Here is a 16,951-nt window from a genome sequence, read left to right on the forward strand (position 1 = left end):
GGTCCCTATATTTTTTTTATTTTGAGCAATTTGATTTTTTCCTTTTATGTTCTTTTATCTTCTTTTTTTTTTCTTTATTTTTCATTCTCTTCTGCTTTGTCCTCTGTTTTCCTCCCTTCTCCATTTCTTTTAACGTAGTTTTTCTATGTTTTTCAGTTGTTAAAACTAATCCACAAGCTTGCCTCACTTGAAAAAAAATTAAATTATTTTAAAAAATAAAAGTATAGGGACTAGTTTTAACAAATAGAAAACATAGAAAAACCACGTTAAAATAAATGGAGAAGGGAAGAAAACAGAGGAAGAAGCAAAAGAGAATGGAAAAAAAAGGAAAGCTAAAAGAAAATAAAAAAAATTTTAAATTGCTCAAAACAAAAAAATATGGGGACCAATTGTATAAATTAACCTAAAATTTTTGTTTGAAATAATGATTTAATGTGCCACGTAAACTTACCGTTACTGCAATTAACGGCTTAGTGACTAAAATGTTACAACGCGAGAACATAAGTGATTAAAACATAATATTTTAAATATAAGTGACTAAAATATAATATGAGATAAATAAAATTAAATATTGTAATAGTTTACCCAAGATAATATTATGAATAATAATATGATGTTTAGGATTAACACAGACTTTGCGTGATCCCGAGCTTGACATATATACTTGGAATATCCTTCTATTTTATTTTATTATTAATAGAGTGCTTATATTTTTAAAATAATTATTAATAAAAATAAAAATGAAAATATTTACAAAAAATGCACGAGAAACTAAGAAAAATATAAATAATTAATAAAGTGAGAAAACAGTTACTAAATTTATGATTATTGATAATAAAAAAGAAAAATGTGAACAAAGAAAAGAATTAGAGAAGTAATTTTTTACTTTTAATAATTGTTGTTAATATTATAATATTTAAAATAAATTATTTTAATGTTACGTATAAAATTTAAATTTTGCAATCACAAAATTGTCGTTGTGGTTGGATTTAATAGAAATATTTGGTGAGGACATGAAATATCATATTTCTCTTATAGTTTGATTTTATTTTAATTTTGAATTTAATTTTAAGAATTAGATCATTACACATGGCTTATATGGAAAATATTAATAATATAAATATCAAATCTTAATTTTATTTTCATATTAAGATCATATTTGTTAAGATAAAACTCAAATGAATTTAGACTGGATTTTATTGAGCTCATAGATCGAGTTTATTTTTCTGCGAAGTTACACGTGCATAAGATTATATAAATATTTATTAAGTGTAGAGTAGGATAAGTGTCTCTGTGCATGAAACTTAATTAATATATCGTAACAATGAATAATACTTATATAATATAAATATATAGACACCAACATTTTAGGAAAAAGAAGGAGAAAAACACTCAACAATATTCACTTCTTAAATGCAAAATGACATTACAAATATTGGTTTGAGTCCAATTGTCAGCAAACTACAGCCAGCTGTGTTCTTTTTTTTTCGGCCAGCAAGGGAATTGGTACATTGGTCTGAGAAATCAACGTTTTAGAATAAATGCAATAAATATTTAATACAATTATTTAATTATTTTTTCTTATTTCATGTCAGTGGACTGATGTTTTTATAACATCCAAATTATCGTTCTTCTCAATATTTTTTTTTGATAATTTGGTCCTTTCTATTTGCCCCGGAAGTTCCACCAAGTTTTTGTATTTTGTCCTAACCCAAGTTATTCAATATTAAAACATAAGCATTTCTTGTTCATTGTTCAACATAACAACGGTGGCCGTCCACAACCCCCGTTTCCGACGGTTGTCATGGCAGGCAATTACCTTCCTCGGCTAATATTCATATCAGTTTTTATCTTCAAACTCTTAATCACCATTGTTAATGGTGCTGATATTTTCTTAGAGTGGAATGTGGCCATTAATACAACAGTTCATCCATTTTCTGAAGAACAACCTGTAAGCTAGTTTTAATGATGTTTGTCTTCTGTTAAAAAGTATCATTAAAAACATGTTTTTTTAACAGTCATTTTACTGTTTTTTTTTTTTTGGGGGGGGGGGGTTTGATTTGATTTGTATTAATGATCTGAGATGTGTTCTTTATAGGTTATTACCATCAATGGAATGTTTCCAGGTCCTCTTATCAATGCCACAACCAATGATGTAATTCATGTCAATGTGTTCAACAATATAGATGAACCACTACTATTTACATGGTAAGAAAAACCCAGTTTTTCTCAATTTTATTCAAATTCGATCATGAGGGTCAAACACTGGTATGTGTCCTGCACAAGTATTCAACGTGTTAGATTTGGGGTTCGGATTCCAGCAGCGGCTATCCCTTCCATTCTGCGGACTCTTTTGTACCGGAAAACTTAGGGTTTTCGATGTTGTTGGTGGTGCAGGAATGGGATAGAACAAAGGCTAAACTCATGGCAGGATGGAGTTTCAGGAACAAACTGTCCAATCCAACCTGGTAAGAACTGGACTTATGAGTTTCAGGCGAAGGACCAAATTGGGACTTTCATCTATTTCCCCTCCATCAACTTCTTGAAAGCCGGTGGTGGGTTCGGTCCGATTCGAGTTAACAATCGTCCGGTGATCAAAATACCCTTCCCCAAACCCGAGGCCGAATTTGATCTTCTCATCGGAGATTGGTATCTAAAAAGTTACGAGGTAATTAGTATTTTCTTACACCCTGATTATGATTTTTCAAATTTATATAAAAAAATTTAAATTTGTATCGGATAGCATATGATTTCACTGCATCATACAGGAAATTAGGTCCTTGATCTCAAACAATTCAAGGGCCAATGATAGCTCTCCTGATAAAATCTTGATGAATGGAAAGGGCTCTTATTTCGATAATGATTCAAGAGTCTTTGAATCCTTTACCGTAACAAAAGGTATGGATTCATTTATCACACGTATATCTAATATCCATACTATAGTTTCCTCTTTGTTTAATCATTTCTTCTATATGGGATGTCCAGGTAAGACATACTGGTTCAGGATATCGAATGTTGGAACCGCTTGGAGTGTCAACTTCAGGATTCAGAATCATCGGATGGTATTGGTTGAAACAGAAGGATCGTATGTCAATCAGATGGCATTAGATTCTCTGGACGTGCACGTCGGACAATCTTACTCTGTGCTCGTCACAGCAGATCAAGAAGAACAAGATTATTACATTGTGGCGGCTCCTAAACAGATCAATGCCACTGGGACCAGCACTCTTATCGGTGTTGCAGTGTTGCGCTATGGGAACTCTGTTATTCCTCCTAGAGGTGCTCTTCCACCGGGCCCCGATCCCTTCGATATCCAATTCTCCGTTAACCAAGCTAAATCCATCAGGTAAATCGAGAAACTGAAAACTGAACCTGTTCGATTTTGGGCAACTAAACATATTATTGTGTTATTTTGTGGAGGTGGAATTTGACGGCGGGAGCTGCTAGGCCTAACCCACAAGGAAGCTTCAACGTTTCAAACGTGACATTATCGCAATCCTTTATTCTTCAAAGCTCGGTTGTAGAGATCAACGGCGAATTTCGTTACACCATCAACAATGTATCTTATGTTACACCGGAAACTCCATTAAAGTTGGCTGATGCCTTCGCCAATGGCGGGAATGGTGTTTATGTGCTGGACAAATTCCCCACAAATTCTTCAAATGTTGAAGCGGTGAATGGAGTTTTCGTAGCATCAGGGATCCATCATGGGTGGATTGAGCTGGTGTTGAAGAGTGACTTAGATATCATTCATACTTGGCATTTAGATGGTTACTCTTTTTTCGTAGTTGGGTAAGTGAAGACTTCGGTTAGAACTACAAGAGAAAATTATGATTTTTGAAAAAAAAAAAACGAATTCGTATTAAAGATAATCAAATAGACCCGAACTAAATTCATTCATTAGTTTCTAATAATTTTTTAAAAATATAATATTTACTGTATTTGTATTTTAAAGTATTTTCATTACTATTATAAAAAATTAATTATTAATTTAATGAAAATAAAAATAAAATTAATCTGGTTTAAATAATTTCGTTTTTTAAGTACGGAACCAAAATCAATCTGAAGTGAATGCGTTTAAGTAATACCCAAATTGAAATCAAATTGAAACCAAACCAATACTACTATTCCACCTTCGATTAGTTCAAGTATTAATAGGTCGAGTTCAAATTTTAATAGTTGTAACCTCTTTCTTTTATCTTGAGATGGTGGACTCCTTTGTTATCTAGATATTATGAGGCAGTGGCGGAGTTTAAAAATTTTTTTTGAGACGAAATTAAATTATATATTTTTATAAATTGTAAAGGGTTAAATCAAATTTTTATTATTTTTAGAGGAGCCAAAGTACAATTTTATCATTAATAATTTATAATTTTATAAATTATAAAATGCCTAAATTAAAATTTTACCATTTTAGGGGAGGACATGACCCTTGGGTCTCCACTACGTTCCGCCATTGCCATGAGGGAAACTAATCATTATCATTTTAAACCTTTTTTAGGTTTGGAGATGAACAATGGACACCGAACTCTCGATCTTCTTACAATACCTACGATCCGGTTGCTAGATCCACAATTCAGGTGATTTGTTTCTCACAACTTGTTACGTATATATTAAGATGTTAAATTATGACAACATACTTTTTCTTTAGCTTCATGTTTATTGCTATTACAAATCTAACATATGCTATCATGATCAAATGTAATTAATATTTCAAACAACATGGTTAGGTGTATCCTGGAAGATGGACTGCAGTTTATGCATATTTAGACAATCCTGGAATGTGGAATTTGAGATCACAACACTTGAAAAATTGGTATTTAGGTCAAGAACTCTATTTGAGAGTTTATGATCCTGATCCTAACCCTGATAAGGAAAAGAAGCCCCCGGAGAACATGCTCCTTTGTGGTTAGTAGCATTTATTGTCTAGTTTATTTTTAAATTATTCGTGTTTGACGCTCATATCGTATCATGACTTGGCCCGTTGGGCTATTGGTATATAATCCCTCAATGTTTGGGGACAATTCTAGATTATGTACTCATGCTACGACCTAATAGATTGGATCAATTGTGACATATTGGATAAATATTCATATATGTGTAGAGAGTTATTGTCGAAAGATCCTCTAAACATAAAAAAGAGCTTTAAAAGAAAACTAAAGAAACTTGTGTTGGTCCTACTAGACATACAAATGTTCGATACTCACATTTGAATCGAGTATTTTTTCTATTTTTCATCTTTGATAGGAATTTTTAACCCTCCATCTCCACCTTCACCTCCGCCTCTAGCTCCTTTGGCTCCGACAAACATTGGTTCATCATCTAAACAAATAACATGGTGAGTGTAAATTTTAATTGATAATAATCTATGTTACTTGAATTCAATGTTCAGTGTTAGCTTCGGATATGTGTTTAATCTCTATGGATTATAATCTCTTACCCTTATCTGAATATCTGTCGGATAAATATATCAACAAAGGCTTAAAATCATTCTTTGAATGTTTATAGGTTTCACACTATTCTGATCTACATCGTCACACTTGTATGCATCATAAGGTAATAAGTGGCTAGATTTTTTCGGATTTAAAACCATGAATTCAATTCAGTCATGAAAGAGAAATCAAAAATAGCAGGGGACTCTATTAGGGTTTTTATTATTGATTGAAGTTATATTGGAGATCTAATAATATAGAGTAGCCTATGAATTGTATGATGTAAATACTTTGGGTTTTTTTTATCTATATTTCTCTTATTATTTATTTTCTTGAAATATTTATATTAAATGCATATTCAAATGTTAATATGGAAGTATAATTAAAGATATTCATGAGTAGAATAAAATCTTTTAAAAACTTTTACTCAAACTGAATTAAATTAAATTAAGGAGCTAATATTGATTATTAAAAAACAATAAAAATATAATTAAATTAAAAATATATAAATTTATTATTAAGGTAAGGTGAAAGTGATCCAAATCACCAAAAACCTATCAAAATCTTAGGCCTATAGCAGGGGAAAAGCCAAGGGGCCTAGCAGGGTCCCGCCCCTAAAATAAAATTTTTTCTATTTAAACCTCTTTATAATATATAAAATTTTAAATTAATAATTATAAAATTGTATTTTGGTCCCAAAAATTAAAAAAATTGATTTATTCTTTTAAAATTATAAAGATAAAAGTTATTAAAATAATGAAATTACAATTTTATTATCATAAAAATATATAATTTAATTCTGACCTCCTAAAAAAATTTCTAACTCGCCCTACCTGTAATACTAGACTATTTAACAAGTAATTCAACCTTTACATGTTTAAATATAACTCAAATAATCCTTCAATCACGCCAAAAAAACTTAGAAATAATTAAACCTATAGGTGATGGTTAGATATCCAAATCCACGATTAACATAGATCCTACAATCACAGGAAAGGACTTAGAAATAATTAAACATATAGGTAACGGCGTACCCCATTCTTATTAACATACATAGGTCTATTTTGATAACTTATATAAATTGTCCATTTCTCCTCTGTAATTCTATTTATTTCCCCACTTGCTTTAAGTGGCGAAGCAAGCACAATTTTTTAGGGAGGGTCAAATGAAATTTTAATTTTTTATAGTCTATATCTTTATAATTTTAAAGAATTAAATTGAATTTTTATAATTTTAGAGGAGTCAAAGTGTAACTTTACCTTTATTAATTTAAAATTTTTTTTAAAAAAATTAAGAGTCTAAATAACAAATTTTCATTTTAGGGGGCCAGCCTTGTCTACCCTTAGATTCGCTCTGTTTTTGCATCAATTGTCTAATACCAATAAAGAAGACTCAGACAATCATTTTTATAAACTTGATAATATACTTGAAATTTAATTACTAATTAATGCCGACTTTATTGTTAAATTATTTTTACGAACATTTCCAATAAAAACACCCTACTACTAAACTTCTGTAACTCAGGCTATCTATCTATTCGATTGGTGAGATGAGCTGTTCTTTTTGTATTTTATCAACAACAAAATTTCTTACGTATGCTGTGGCCTATTAGCTCAGTTGGTTAGAGCGTCGTGCTAATAACGCGAAGGTCGCAGGTTCGAGACCTGCATGGGCCAATCTTATTTTGGTTTGTTTTTTGTTTTCTTTTCAACGGTGTCGTTTTCTCATTCACAGCCCTTTGCGTCTTTTAACTAAACGGTGTCGTTAATTAATTTTCCTCTTTTTAGGGCCACGTTCACTGACGGTAAATCGCACGGAAATTCATATCTATATACAATATATAAAAGTATTCAAACCCTTCATCTTTTTGACACCTGTCCACCTAAACAAACAAAGCTTATTTATTTTTTAGATTCTATATTATATAACTATATATAAAAGGATGGTTGACACGTGTATAAACTCTCTTCATTTTTTGCAAGCTCAAATTTCAATTTTAGTCTCTATGCTACAATCAGATTTCAATTTTGATCCCTTTGCTACACTTGAATTTAAGATTCAATCTTTATACTTCAACTTTTTGACACAATTTGGTACCTCAAATTTTTACAATGTAGTTGATTAGCTGAAATACTTTAGTTTGATAAAAAAAGTTGATGTAGCTTTTAAGAGTTGGTAACACTTTTAAAATTATTTGTTAAATTCAAGTCAATTGCAATGCGTTTTTGTTGTTGTTGTTGTTACGTGGCTAAGTGAGTTTTTGTTTAATCTCACAATGTCACACTAATAAATTTAACAAAAGAAATTAATGGTGTTGTGTGTTAACAATTTGATTTAAAATTTAAAATTAGAAAAATAGAGGAACTAAATGTCTAAAATTAAAAGTACAAAGACTAAATTTCATATATACAAAGAGTAGAGACTTGAAGTATATTTTAATATTCAAATATTTACTCTATAAATTGATAAAAATAATAATTAATAGAGATCAATCTAACTAATTTTAAGTTTTTCACAACCAAAGCGTAATAAAATTGAAATAAACATAAAAATAAAATAGAATAAGAAATTTTTAGAAAAAAATTAAATTAACCGATATGTTGAGAACTCTAACTTTAGAAATAACTTTGTTTTCAATTCTGAATCGAAGAATAGCTTCAAACATCCAATTCTTTTGTCGTGAAAAATCAATTGCGAGAACAACCCAACAAGTAACTCTTGCTAAATTAACAACCCTGAGACTGGGACTCGTAGTTTAATTCTTTGTTAACATTATGAACGAGAAGAACTTGATTCAAGTCAACAACCTCAATAGTGTATGTTGTGTAAACTAACGTCATCCTATTACATACTCAATCGAACTATGCTAATTTGTTTTTTTGGTAAAATACGAAAACAATTATGGATTAAAAAGTAAAGAAATAAAAATTGGTGGGGTAGAAGCCCCACCTCGAGCAAGGATTTAAAAGGAATACAAAGTAAAATTCATTTGCACTCAAAACAAAACCGAATTCAAGTCTGGTGTGCGTGTTTTTCTTCCTCTTCCATACCCAACCATTGAGAGGAAAAAAAATAAAAGGGTTGCTTTAATCCTAATCAAATAACTTCCAGATAAATCTAATCTTAATTAAATTCCTAAAATAATATTTTAAAATACAATTTAAATAAAAATAAAAGAGAATGAGACATTTTGTTTAAAGAAAACTTTAAAAAGTAAAATTAAGAATTTAGAAAAGCAAAGAAAACAAGAATTAAAATTTTGGAAAATATCAATGAAATGAAATTCTAGTCAATATATTTGATTTAAGGGTACGATTATTGATCTAAAGATGAATTTCAATATTCTTTAATAAATCGGTTATAATTACTGACGGTGGCCTAGTAACTTAATATATTCTTACCTTCTCAGTAATCTAGACGATTATCATTAATTGCTTTTCTTATTGGCAAACAACCTTTTAATGATCTCTTAGGACTTTAATTTATCAATAGCTTTAAGAACGAAAGAGATCCAATTCTAACTAACAAATACACAATCAAGGTTTATTTAAGTTAGACCGCATGCCTACGCTATACAAAAAATCATGCAATCGTCAAAAATATTAGAAATCAATCGATCGATTAATTATCTAATTGACAAAGCAATCATTCTAAGCTATCAAATACCGACCAAATATTTAATAAACTTGAACAAGTGTAATTAAACCAGAAGACATACAAATACTAAAGAGCAAAGAAAAATTAGAAGCAATTCAATCTTACAAACTTATAGAATCAAACTTTAATTATTACTTCAACTCAAAAAGAATAATTTAGCAAGTCATAAAGAAAATAAAATGCAAAATCAAAATAAAATTGAGAGCGGATATGATATTGTCTCTCCTCAAAGATCCTATTTATAGAGTTGTAGAGTTTATTTGACTTCAACCTAGGATTACAAACTTGATTTAAACTTAAATATTCAAAAGGACAAAGATGCAAGAAATAGCCTTGCATCACGGGTTTAAAACAGCAATCGAACTCACAAGACACAAATAGAGGCGTTGCGGCATGGAAGCTTGGGGCGTTGGGGTGCAACTTGCTGGGTCAAGCACGGCTTGCTGCATTGGGCCGGTGTCACGACGCTGGGTTGTGAGACCACTACCACTCGTCTTTGTTTAAGTTTTTTTTTTAAATGCTTCTTCCATCCTCGGTGACTTGCGATATTGCCGTCCAAGCTCAAATGTACCTAGTTTAAGTTACGGAAACACTCGAAACAATCACTTGTAACTAGCTAGCGTAAAATAAAACTAGAAATAGAAAAAAAAAAGAGCAAAGCATGCTTAAATATCACTAAATGCACAATTGAAACTGGAACATGATATTCCACTAATGGAACACTAAAAAGTAAAGTAATAAAGGTTCAAAATATATGAAATACTAGTGTTTATTAATATCAATTCAATAAGAAAATATGGATTAAATTTACAATTGTACACAACGCATAATTAGTAATTGATTTTAACTGAATGACTTTAACTACTATTTGATTTAGGAACTAAAATTTATCAAATTAAAATATATAAACTAAATGAGATTAAGAGCAGAATTAAACCCCAAGTATTTTAGTGCTCGGAGATCCATGTTAATGGTCTTGTGTTCACGCTTCACGTGCCTTTCCCTTTCTCCCAATGCAATCACCATTCATTAGCCAAATATTATAAATAAATATCTTGGCTAACGTGTGTTGAAACTTGAATGCTCGAAGAAACAGCTAAAATGAATGTTTATTTTTATATGTGAACTAGTGAAGTAAAAGAAAAAAAAAAAAGAACACTGTTTGAACTTTCATCTCTGAAGATCCAAAAGTTTGAACAATTACAAGACTTTTAAAGACCTGAATCACCTTTTTCTTCTGCGTAATCAAAATTGGGAGCAAGTAGACATGTTACGGTCACTCTCACTTTTGTCCAAATGAGCTACTACTATATCCTGAGTGTGCTAAATTTCATAAGCCTTGTCAAGATCTGTCTCTTCAATGTGTTACTTGCAGCTAGACCTGTCCATGGGCCGGGCGGCCCGGCCCGGCCCGATGGTCCGCCCGAAATATGGGAGGGTTCGGGTAAAAATATAGGCCCGAAATATGGGCTTGGGCAAAAAAATGAGGCCCGTTTAAAAAATGGGCCGGGCTCGGGCTCAACTTTTTTAGCCCGGCCCCGGCCCGGCCCGAATATAATAAATATATATTTTTTATTTTTATTTTTTAATTTTAAAATACTTTAAAAATATTTTTTTATTTTTTATTTTTAAAATATTTTTTTGTGTTTATTAAAAATCGGGCCGGGCTGGGCCGGGCTCGGGCTTACTCTTTTTTCCCGGGCCGGGCCTGGGCAAAATTTCAGGCCCATATTTCGGGCCGGGCTGAGCCCGGGCCTAAGAGTCGGGACGAAAATTTTTTCCGGGCCCGGCCCGGCCCATGGACAGCTCTACTTGCAGCTATACAATCCATTTTGAATGTAGATGGAGGACAGAGTGAAGATTACAATGTTGTGCTGCAATGGATGATTAATCATGTTATGGATAAGTATGTTAGACTGATAGTGCTTCAATTTTCTTGGAATGAGGTCATCCACGGCTCATGGTTAGAGGCAGAAGGATCATGTTGCTGGTGTCAATAGCCAAGGTAGGCTTTGTTTTACAAAAATGACCTTAAAATCCAACCTCAAATCGGTAGTCAATCATTGGGACTTGAATTAAAAAAATATTCTGATTTTTGAAATAACAAAAAAAATAGGTACAGTCGTTATCATTAGCGGCACTAAATAATTTGAATTTTTTTTGGGTACAGCCATTGATATTGTCTGCCCTTCTTTTTTTGTCAAGTCATTGATATTGGCTACACCCATTTAATAGTTTGACTCTTGACTGCAGTGGCCTACCACCTGACCCAATTTGACCATTAGGTCATATATATGTACATATTTTTTTTCATTGTTTCTCATTTCAAGCATTTTTTTTTAATCTCATCCCACTTTTTTCTTCTTCCATTATTTTTTTCTCATTTCCAGCTTCATTTTCATTTTTGTTAATTTTCATTAAAAGAAATGCCTTCTGAAAAGGGGTAGAGCCCTTGTTTTGTTATTTTAGTAAGGTTTAAGTCTGATGAGAATAATATTTACTATAAGCAATTCATTTATTTTCAAATTAACTTATTTCCTATCTATTATTTGATTGATTAATCCTTTATATTATAATGTGTGAAAGGTTAAATATTTTGATAATTCCTTATTAGTGGATGAATCAAGATAATTTTGAATCAGAGTTCTAGATTTTTTATCATCTGACGCTGAAATAATATTTCGGGATTTGCAGTGATAACTTGGTATACCTACTGTATGCCCATTAACGAAAATATGTCAGTAGTTAACTAATTGACAGGCTTGAGGAATAGTTGAATTCATACCCAATCGAGAAAGGATGTTATCCAACCGCATTTCAAGTAATTGTAGTAAAACTTGACCTATTGAGAATAATTTAGTTATTTTGGGTTTTTTTTGGTTGATTTACTTCTTTTTCATTAGTATAGGATCATGATTTCATGGTCTTTGTTTTATGATATAATACATAAAGCTACTCGTAGCCCCTCTCAAACCCTTAAATAGGAGGATAATGTGTTTTAACGCACTCGAACCTACGTTCTCCTATACTGATAATAATGTCAATACCAATTGAATTAAAACTCAGTCGACAAGTGTATGAGACGCTTAAAAAATTATTAAAATAATATTACATATTTCAAATAAGTTATATTATTATAAAGATACTTTATTTAAAAAATTAGGAAGGTTGGGATTTAAACTTTTAACATCTAAATTTAAACTTAATAAAAATAAAAATAAAAACTGTTTTGAATTAATTATAGAGAGCTTCTTTAACTTTAATTAAGAGATTAATAAAATTTTTAACAAGAGGGATTAATTACAACAATTATGAGTGGTTAAATTAGGGGAAAAAAGAAAACACCCTAGAGCCGCCATGAACTAGTTAGCATAAAGTACTCGTTATTTTTGGTTATCTTTTATGTCTCCACTCCAGCGATCTTACCACTTTTACTCAAATGTCAAACCCATTACTGATACATTGAGATGGAGATTATGGAAGACCATCTGCAACAACTATACTTCTGTGGTCATCCCCTCCTCCTTAACCACCTGAGCAGTTTAAGCAAAGAAACTTGTTGCTCGGCTTGTGGGGATCCATTGTTCCCTACCCAAACCTCTAAGCCTCCGCCGCCTCCGCCGCCACCGCCTCCGCCACCGCCTCCGCCTCCGCTTCCGCCTCCGCCTCCACCACTGCCATCATTTGCTCCTTCCCCCGGTGGTGATGCGTGGGATTATTTTTTTCCTCCACCTCCTCCCCCTCTGCCGTCTTTTAATCCTCCCTCCTCTAGTTCCGAGAAACGTGATGAGTCGTATCCCCTGCGGTCTTCTGATCGTTCCACCTTTAGTTGTGAGGAATGCGATCAGTTTCATCTCCATGGAAGATGTGCAAGGGCGCCTCTAGAATTTTCCCATCACCCTCTTCATTGGGAACACCCTTTTCTTGTTCTTCAAGCAGGTTCGGGTGGTTCTTCTTGTGTTTTATGCCAGGAATCGGGTAAGAATTTCATCTACCGATGCCCTTCTTGTGATTTTACCCTTGATTTCAAATGTGCTTTATTGTCCCATGCTCAAAAGTTCCTTGAATTCAAATATAACCTCCACCTCCATCCATTGCTCTTCATTGAAGACCATAAAGATGAACTCAAAAAACTTGTTTGCTCCACATGTGAGGAACCTTTGCTAGATTCTATATATGTTTGCATTGATTGCAGATTTTATATTCATAAGAACTGTGCTCAATTACCCACTGAAATTAATCATCCATGTCATCGTTTACACCCTTTGAAACTTGAGTCTCATAATAAGTCAGTATTTTGTAAGCTTTGTCAAGCTAAACATTCTGGACACTTTTATTGTTGTCCTCCTTGCAATTTGGACATTCATATCCAATGTGTTTGGCCTCACCCTATAATTGAAAATAGAACTCGCCATGAACACCCATTCAACTTGTTTTGGAGGCAAGGATCGTTCATTTGTGATGCATGTGGTTCAGAGGGGAACAATCTTTGCTATATATGTTCTATATGTCACCTCCAAGTTCATAAGAAGTGCACTTCTTTGCCGCGCGTCATCAAAATCTCACGGCACAATCACTTTGTTTTCCACAAGTATTTGAAGCAAGAAGCAAAGATTGAAAAGCAAGAGTGTATGATTTGTCATCATGATGTGAAAATGGAGTATGGGTGTTATTGTTGTTTGAAGGATGATTGCAATTACTTTGTTCATGTGAATTGTGCTACTGAGGATACCAATTTGTACTACATTGTTGATTCTGAAAATCCAGACGAGTTGGTTGAGAAACCTATAGAATCCGCAATCACTTGTGTCATTGAGGTGAACGAACACGGAGATGCTACGAAGATAGAACATGTCAGTCATGAACATTGCTTAGTTCTAGGAGACATGACCGAGGACGATGTTGATAAACATTGTGATGGATGTACACTCTCGATCTTGGGTTCATTTTACTCGTGTTTGCAATGCAACTTCTTTCTCCATAAATCTTGTGCCGACATACCTATGAAGAAGCATCATTGGTTTGACATACACTTGCTAGACCTTGAAACCAATTGTATTTTTCAATGTGATATTTGTCTTCAACAATGCTGTGGTTTCGTTTACAACTGCGATGAATGTGAGTTCTCATTTTGTCTTAAATGTGCTATGATTCCTGATACTCTCGATTACCTGAGCCATGAACATCCTCTTTTCTGGGATTCCAAATACAAAGGGAAATGCAATGCTTGTGGTTTAGGGGTTTATGATGGATACAGATGCAAGAGTTGCAAGTATGCTGTGCATTTCGAATGCATTACACTTCCGAACGTGGTGCGGCACAAGTGTGATAAACACTTCCTGAAACTTACTTATCGTGATGAAAGTGATTACCCAGAGCAGCACTATTGTGATATTTGTGAAGAACGAAGAGATCCGAATAAATGGTTTTATTGTTGCTCGATTTGTGATACTTCTGTTCATCGGGGATGTGTTCTCGGGAAATATCCATTCATCAAGGCTGGGAAGACATACAGGTACGAGGGTCACTCACACCCCCTCACATTTGTTAGAAAGATGTATCATTACCTGGAATGTGCTATATGTGGCGAGTTTTGTGAAGATTTAGCTCTTGAGTGTGATATATGCAGCTATATTGTCCATTGGAATTGTATATCTCCATTTTTTTCTTTAAATTTTATAAGTTTGTTTGCACATCACAATGTTGATCAACCGTAAGAATTATCGTAGAGCAGAGAACTCTGCCATTAGTGGCATTTATTGTGTTGTACAAACTGAAAATTGTGTGATAGTTTTTAGTTTGAATAGTGTTGCTAATACTAGTGCAGTTTCATGATTTTTGCTAAGTTATATATACACTAGATTATTCCCCGGTTAGAAAATATTTATTAATTATTTAGATCTTTAGTAAGATATTTTTTTTGTCACTCAACATGAAAAGATAGAAAATATCACTCAATTACTCTACTGTTTTTTATTATCTATTTTTGTTAACTTTGGGTGAGCATCCAATATTGTAGATCTTAATTCTAAAAAAAAAAAAAGTTAAAACTATAAAATAAAAATCGAAAAACTAATTTTTTTTAATTTGCACCATCCTTCGAGTCTTTCTTCTCAAATTTATCACTAAAAAATGGTATCTTTTCTACATTCTTCACTCTGCTTTTAGTTCCCTTGGTCTCCTTCACAAAGAAAATTTTATTTAAAAAAAAAAAAAGAAGCTAACTTCTTCAACGTCTCATACTTTCTAAAGGCTGGACCTTTTAACATGTCTCAACCGTTAATAGGACAACTCCCTTAAGATCTTGCTCTCTCAAAATCTATGAAACCTTTACTTGCAAGGGAACTGTCTTTGGGTGAGGCCAAATCTTGTTGGTAACAGTTATGCCGCATGTAGCAAATTTCATCAGCCTCTCAACATATATTACGAACCTCACAGTTTACTCGTAGAGAGTTAAATATGAGTTTCTTAATAAAATCAATGCCACTGCAAACAAATTAGTTCACGAACCTCAACTCGGAGAATTTTGGAGAGCGAACTTTGGAGAGAAACATTCACTAAGGCTATATGAAGACCACTTGGAGGTTTAAGGTAACTGATTGCCAGTTACCCTAAAACGTAGGACATAGCATCACCATCACTACCAAGAACATAAGATTAGACTTCAATGTCGATGACCTTAAGACAAGTATCCAAATTTGTTTCCCACTATAAAAGAGTCATGTAAACAACTCACAAGGACTAACGGACATACTCCTTCCTGATTTTCCTAACTCTCCCCAAAACTTAAATCTTTCCCTAGCTTTCACCACACCCTCCTTCATTCAACCATCATCTTCCTCCCTTGTTCATCTTACTAGTTAACAATTGGTGCGGCGAACGTGTACGAGCATGACGAATCTAGGTGTCATTGATCCTCCCAGCATCGAGTTTGATCCCACCCATGACCAGATTATAGACCCCATAGGTCGTAACATTGGAGAAACACAGATCAAGCTAGAACAACCCAATATCCAAACCTCTTCCATGAAAATCAGCATACCAACCTACAAGATCAAGCCAATCCTAAAACCAAAACCAATAAAATACGTATCAACAAAACGCATACCAACAATTCTATCAGTACCCCCCATGGTATTACAATCCTAATAATCAACATCACACCAGAGCATCACCAACCGACCAAGAATCTCAGCATCATTAGTTCGATGGTCAACAATATCTGAACATACAAGAGAGGATAAGAGCCATGGAGGAGCAAATTAACTCTCAGCAAAAAGGATACGAAGAACATCAAAAGTTTATCCAAGAGCAAATCAATAGACAAAGGCAAGTAGATGAAAGAAATGAAAGAAACGTAAAGCTTATCGATGAGTTAAGAGCAGACATGAGGAATTGAGATCAAAACCCAAGGCGTGGAGGGGATGAACCTACCCATTCCAATTGCGATCATCAACATGCAAACCAATGTAATGAAAATGTGGTAGATGATGTTGATATGGATGATAGTTATGATGAAGATTATGATGATAGTTATAACTACTCTGGTAAGAATACTTTAGAAGAAAAAATGGTGAAAGGATAGAAAAGCATTTACAGGATTTTTAGAAAGGTGAATCTCTAGGACTAGTGAAAAAGTATAAAAGTGAACCTTTAATTAAAAAAAATTTACGGCATCATGTCTCCCTACTTTTAAGTTCCCCAAAATGATGTATGATGGTTGAGGGGATCCTCCAGACCATTTGCCCCATTATATAAACCATATAAATACATTTGGGCTTCAAATGAAGTTTAAGTGCAGGGCATTTTTCCATAACATTAAAATACCTAGATCTAGCTGGTGTTTGCAACAGTTGCAACAT

At 33.0% G+C, this 16,951-nt stretch overlaps 2 protein-coding genes and 1 non-coding gene across 3 annotated transcripts; all 3 read left to right on the top strand.

The window, feature by feature from the left end:
* Window positions 1-1,682: 1,682 nt before the first annotated feature.
* LOC105765838 (monocopper oxidase-like protein SKU5) lies at window positions 1,683-5,672 on the top strand. The gene is made up of 10 exons (XM_012585100.2): window positions 1,683-1,951; window positions 2,099-2,208; window positions 2,398-2,668; window positions 2,769-2,898; window positions 2,986-3,346; window positions 3,421-3,792; window positions 4,502-4,580; window positions 4,731-4,908; window positions 5,248-5,338; window positions 5,509-5,672. Exons 1-10 carry the CDS (start codon window positions 1,805-1,807, stop codon window positions 5,558-5,560), a joined length of 1,791 nt encoding a protein of 596 aa, XP_012440554.1. The 5' UTR covers window positions 1,683-1,804; the 3' UTR covers window positions 5,561-5,672.
* A 1,362-nt stretch (window positions 5,673-7,034) lies between these two features.
* On the top strand, window positions 7,035-7,108 carry TRNAI-AAU (transfer RNA isoleucine (anticodon AAU)). The gene has a single exon. It is a non-coding gene; the product is annotated as a tRNA-Ile (tRNA).
* A 5,346-nt stretch (window positions 7,109-12,454) lies between these two features.
* On the top strand, window positions 12,455-14,934 carry LOC105770856 (uncharacterized). The gene has a single exon (XM_012592210.2). It carries the CDS (start codon window positions 12,557-12,559, stop codon window positions 14,804-14,806), a length of 2,250 nt encoding a protein of 749 aa, XP_012447664.1. The 5' UTR covers window positions 12,455-12,556; the 3' UTR covers window positions 14,807-14,934.
* Window positions 14,935-16,951: the final 2,017 nt, after the last annotated feature.

The sequence above is a fragment of the Gossypium raimondii genome, chromosome 5, assembly GCF_025698545.1.
Source record: "Gossypium raimondii isolate GPD5lz chromosome 5, ASM2569854v1, whole genome shotgun sequence".
Taxonomy (NCBI): domain Eukaryota; kingdom Viridiplantae; phylum Streptophyta; class Magnoliopsida; order Malvales; family Malvaceae; genus Gossypium; species Gossypium raimondii.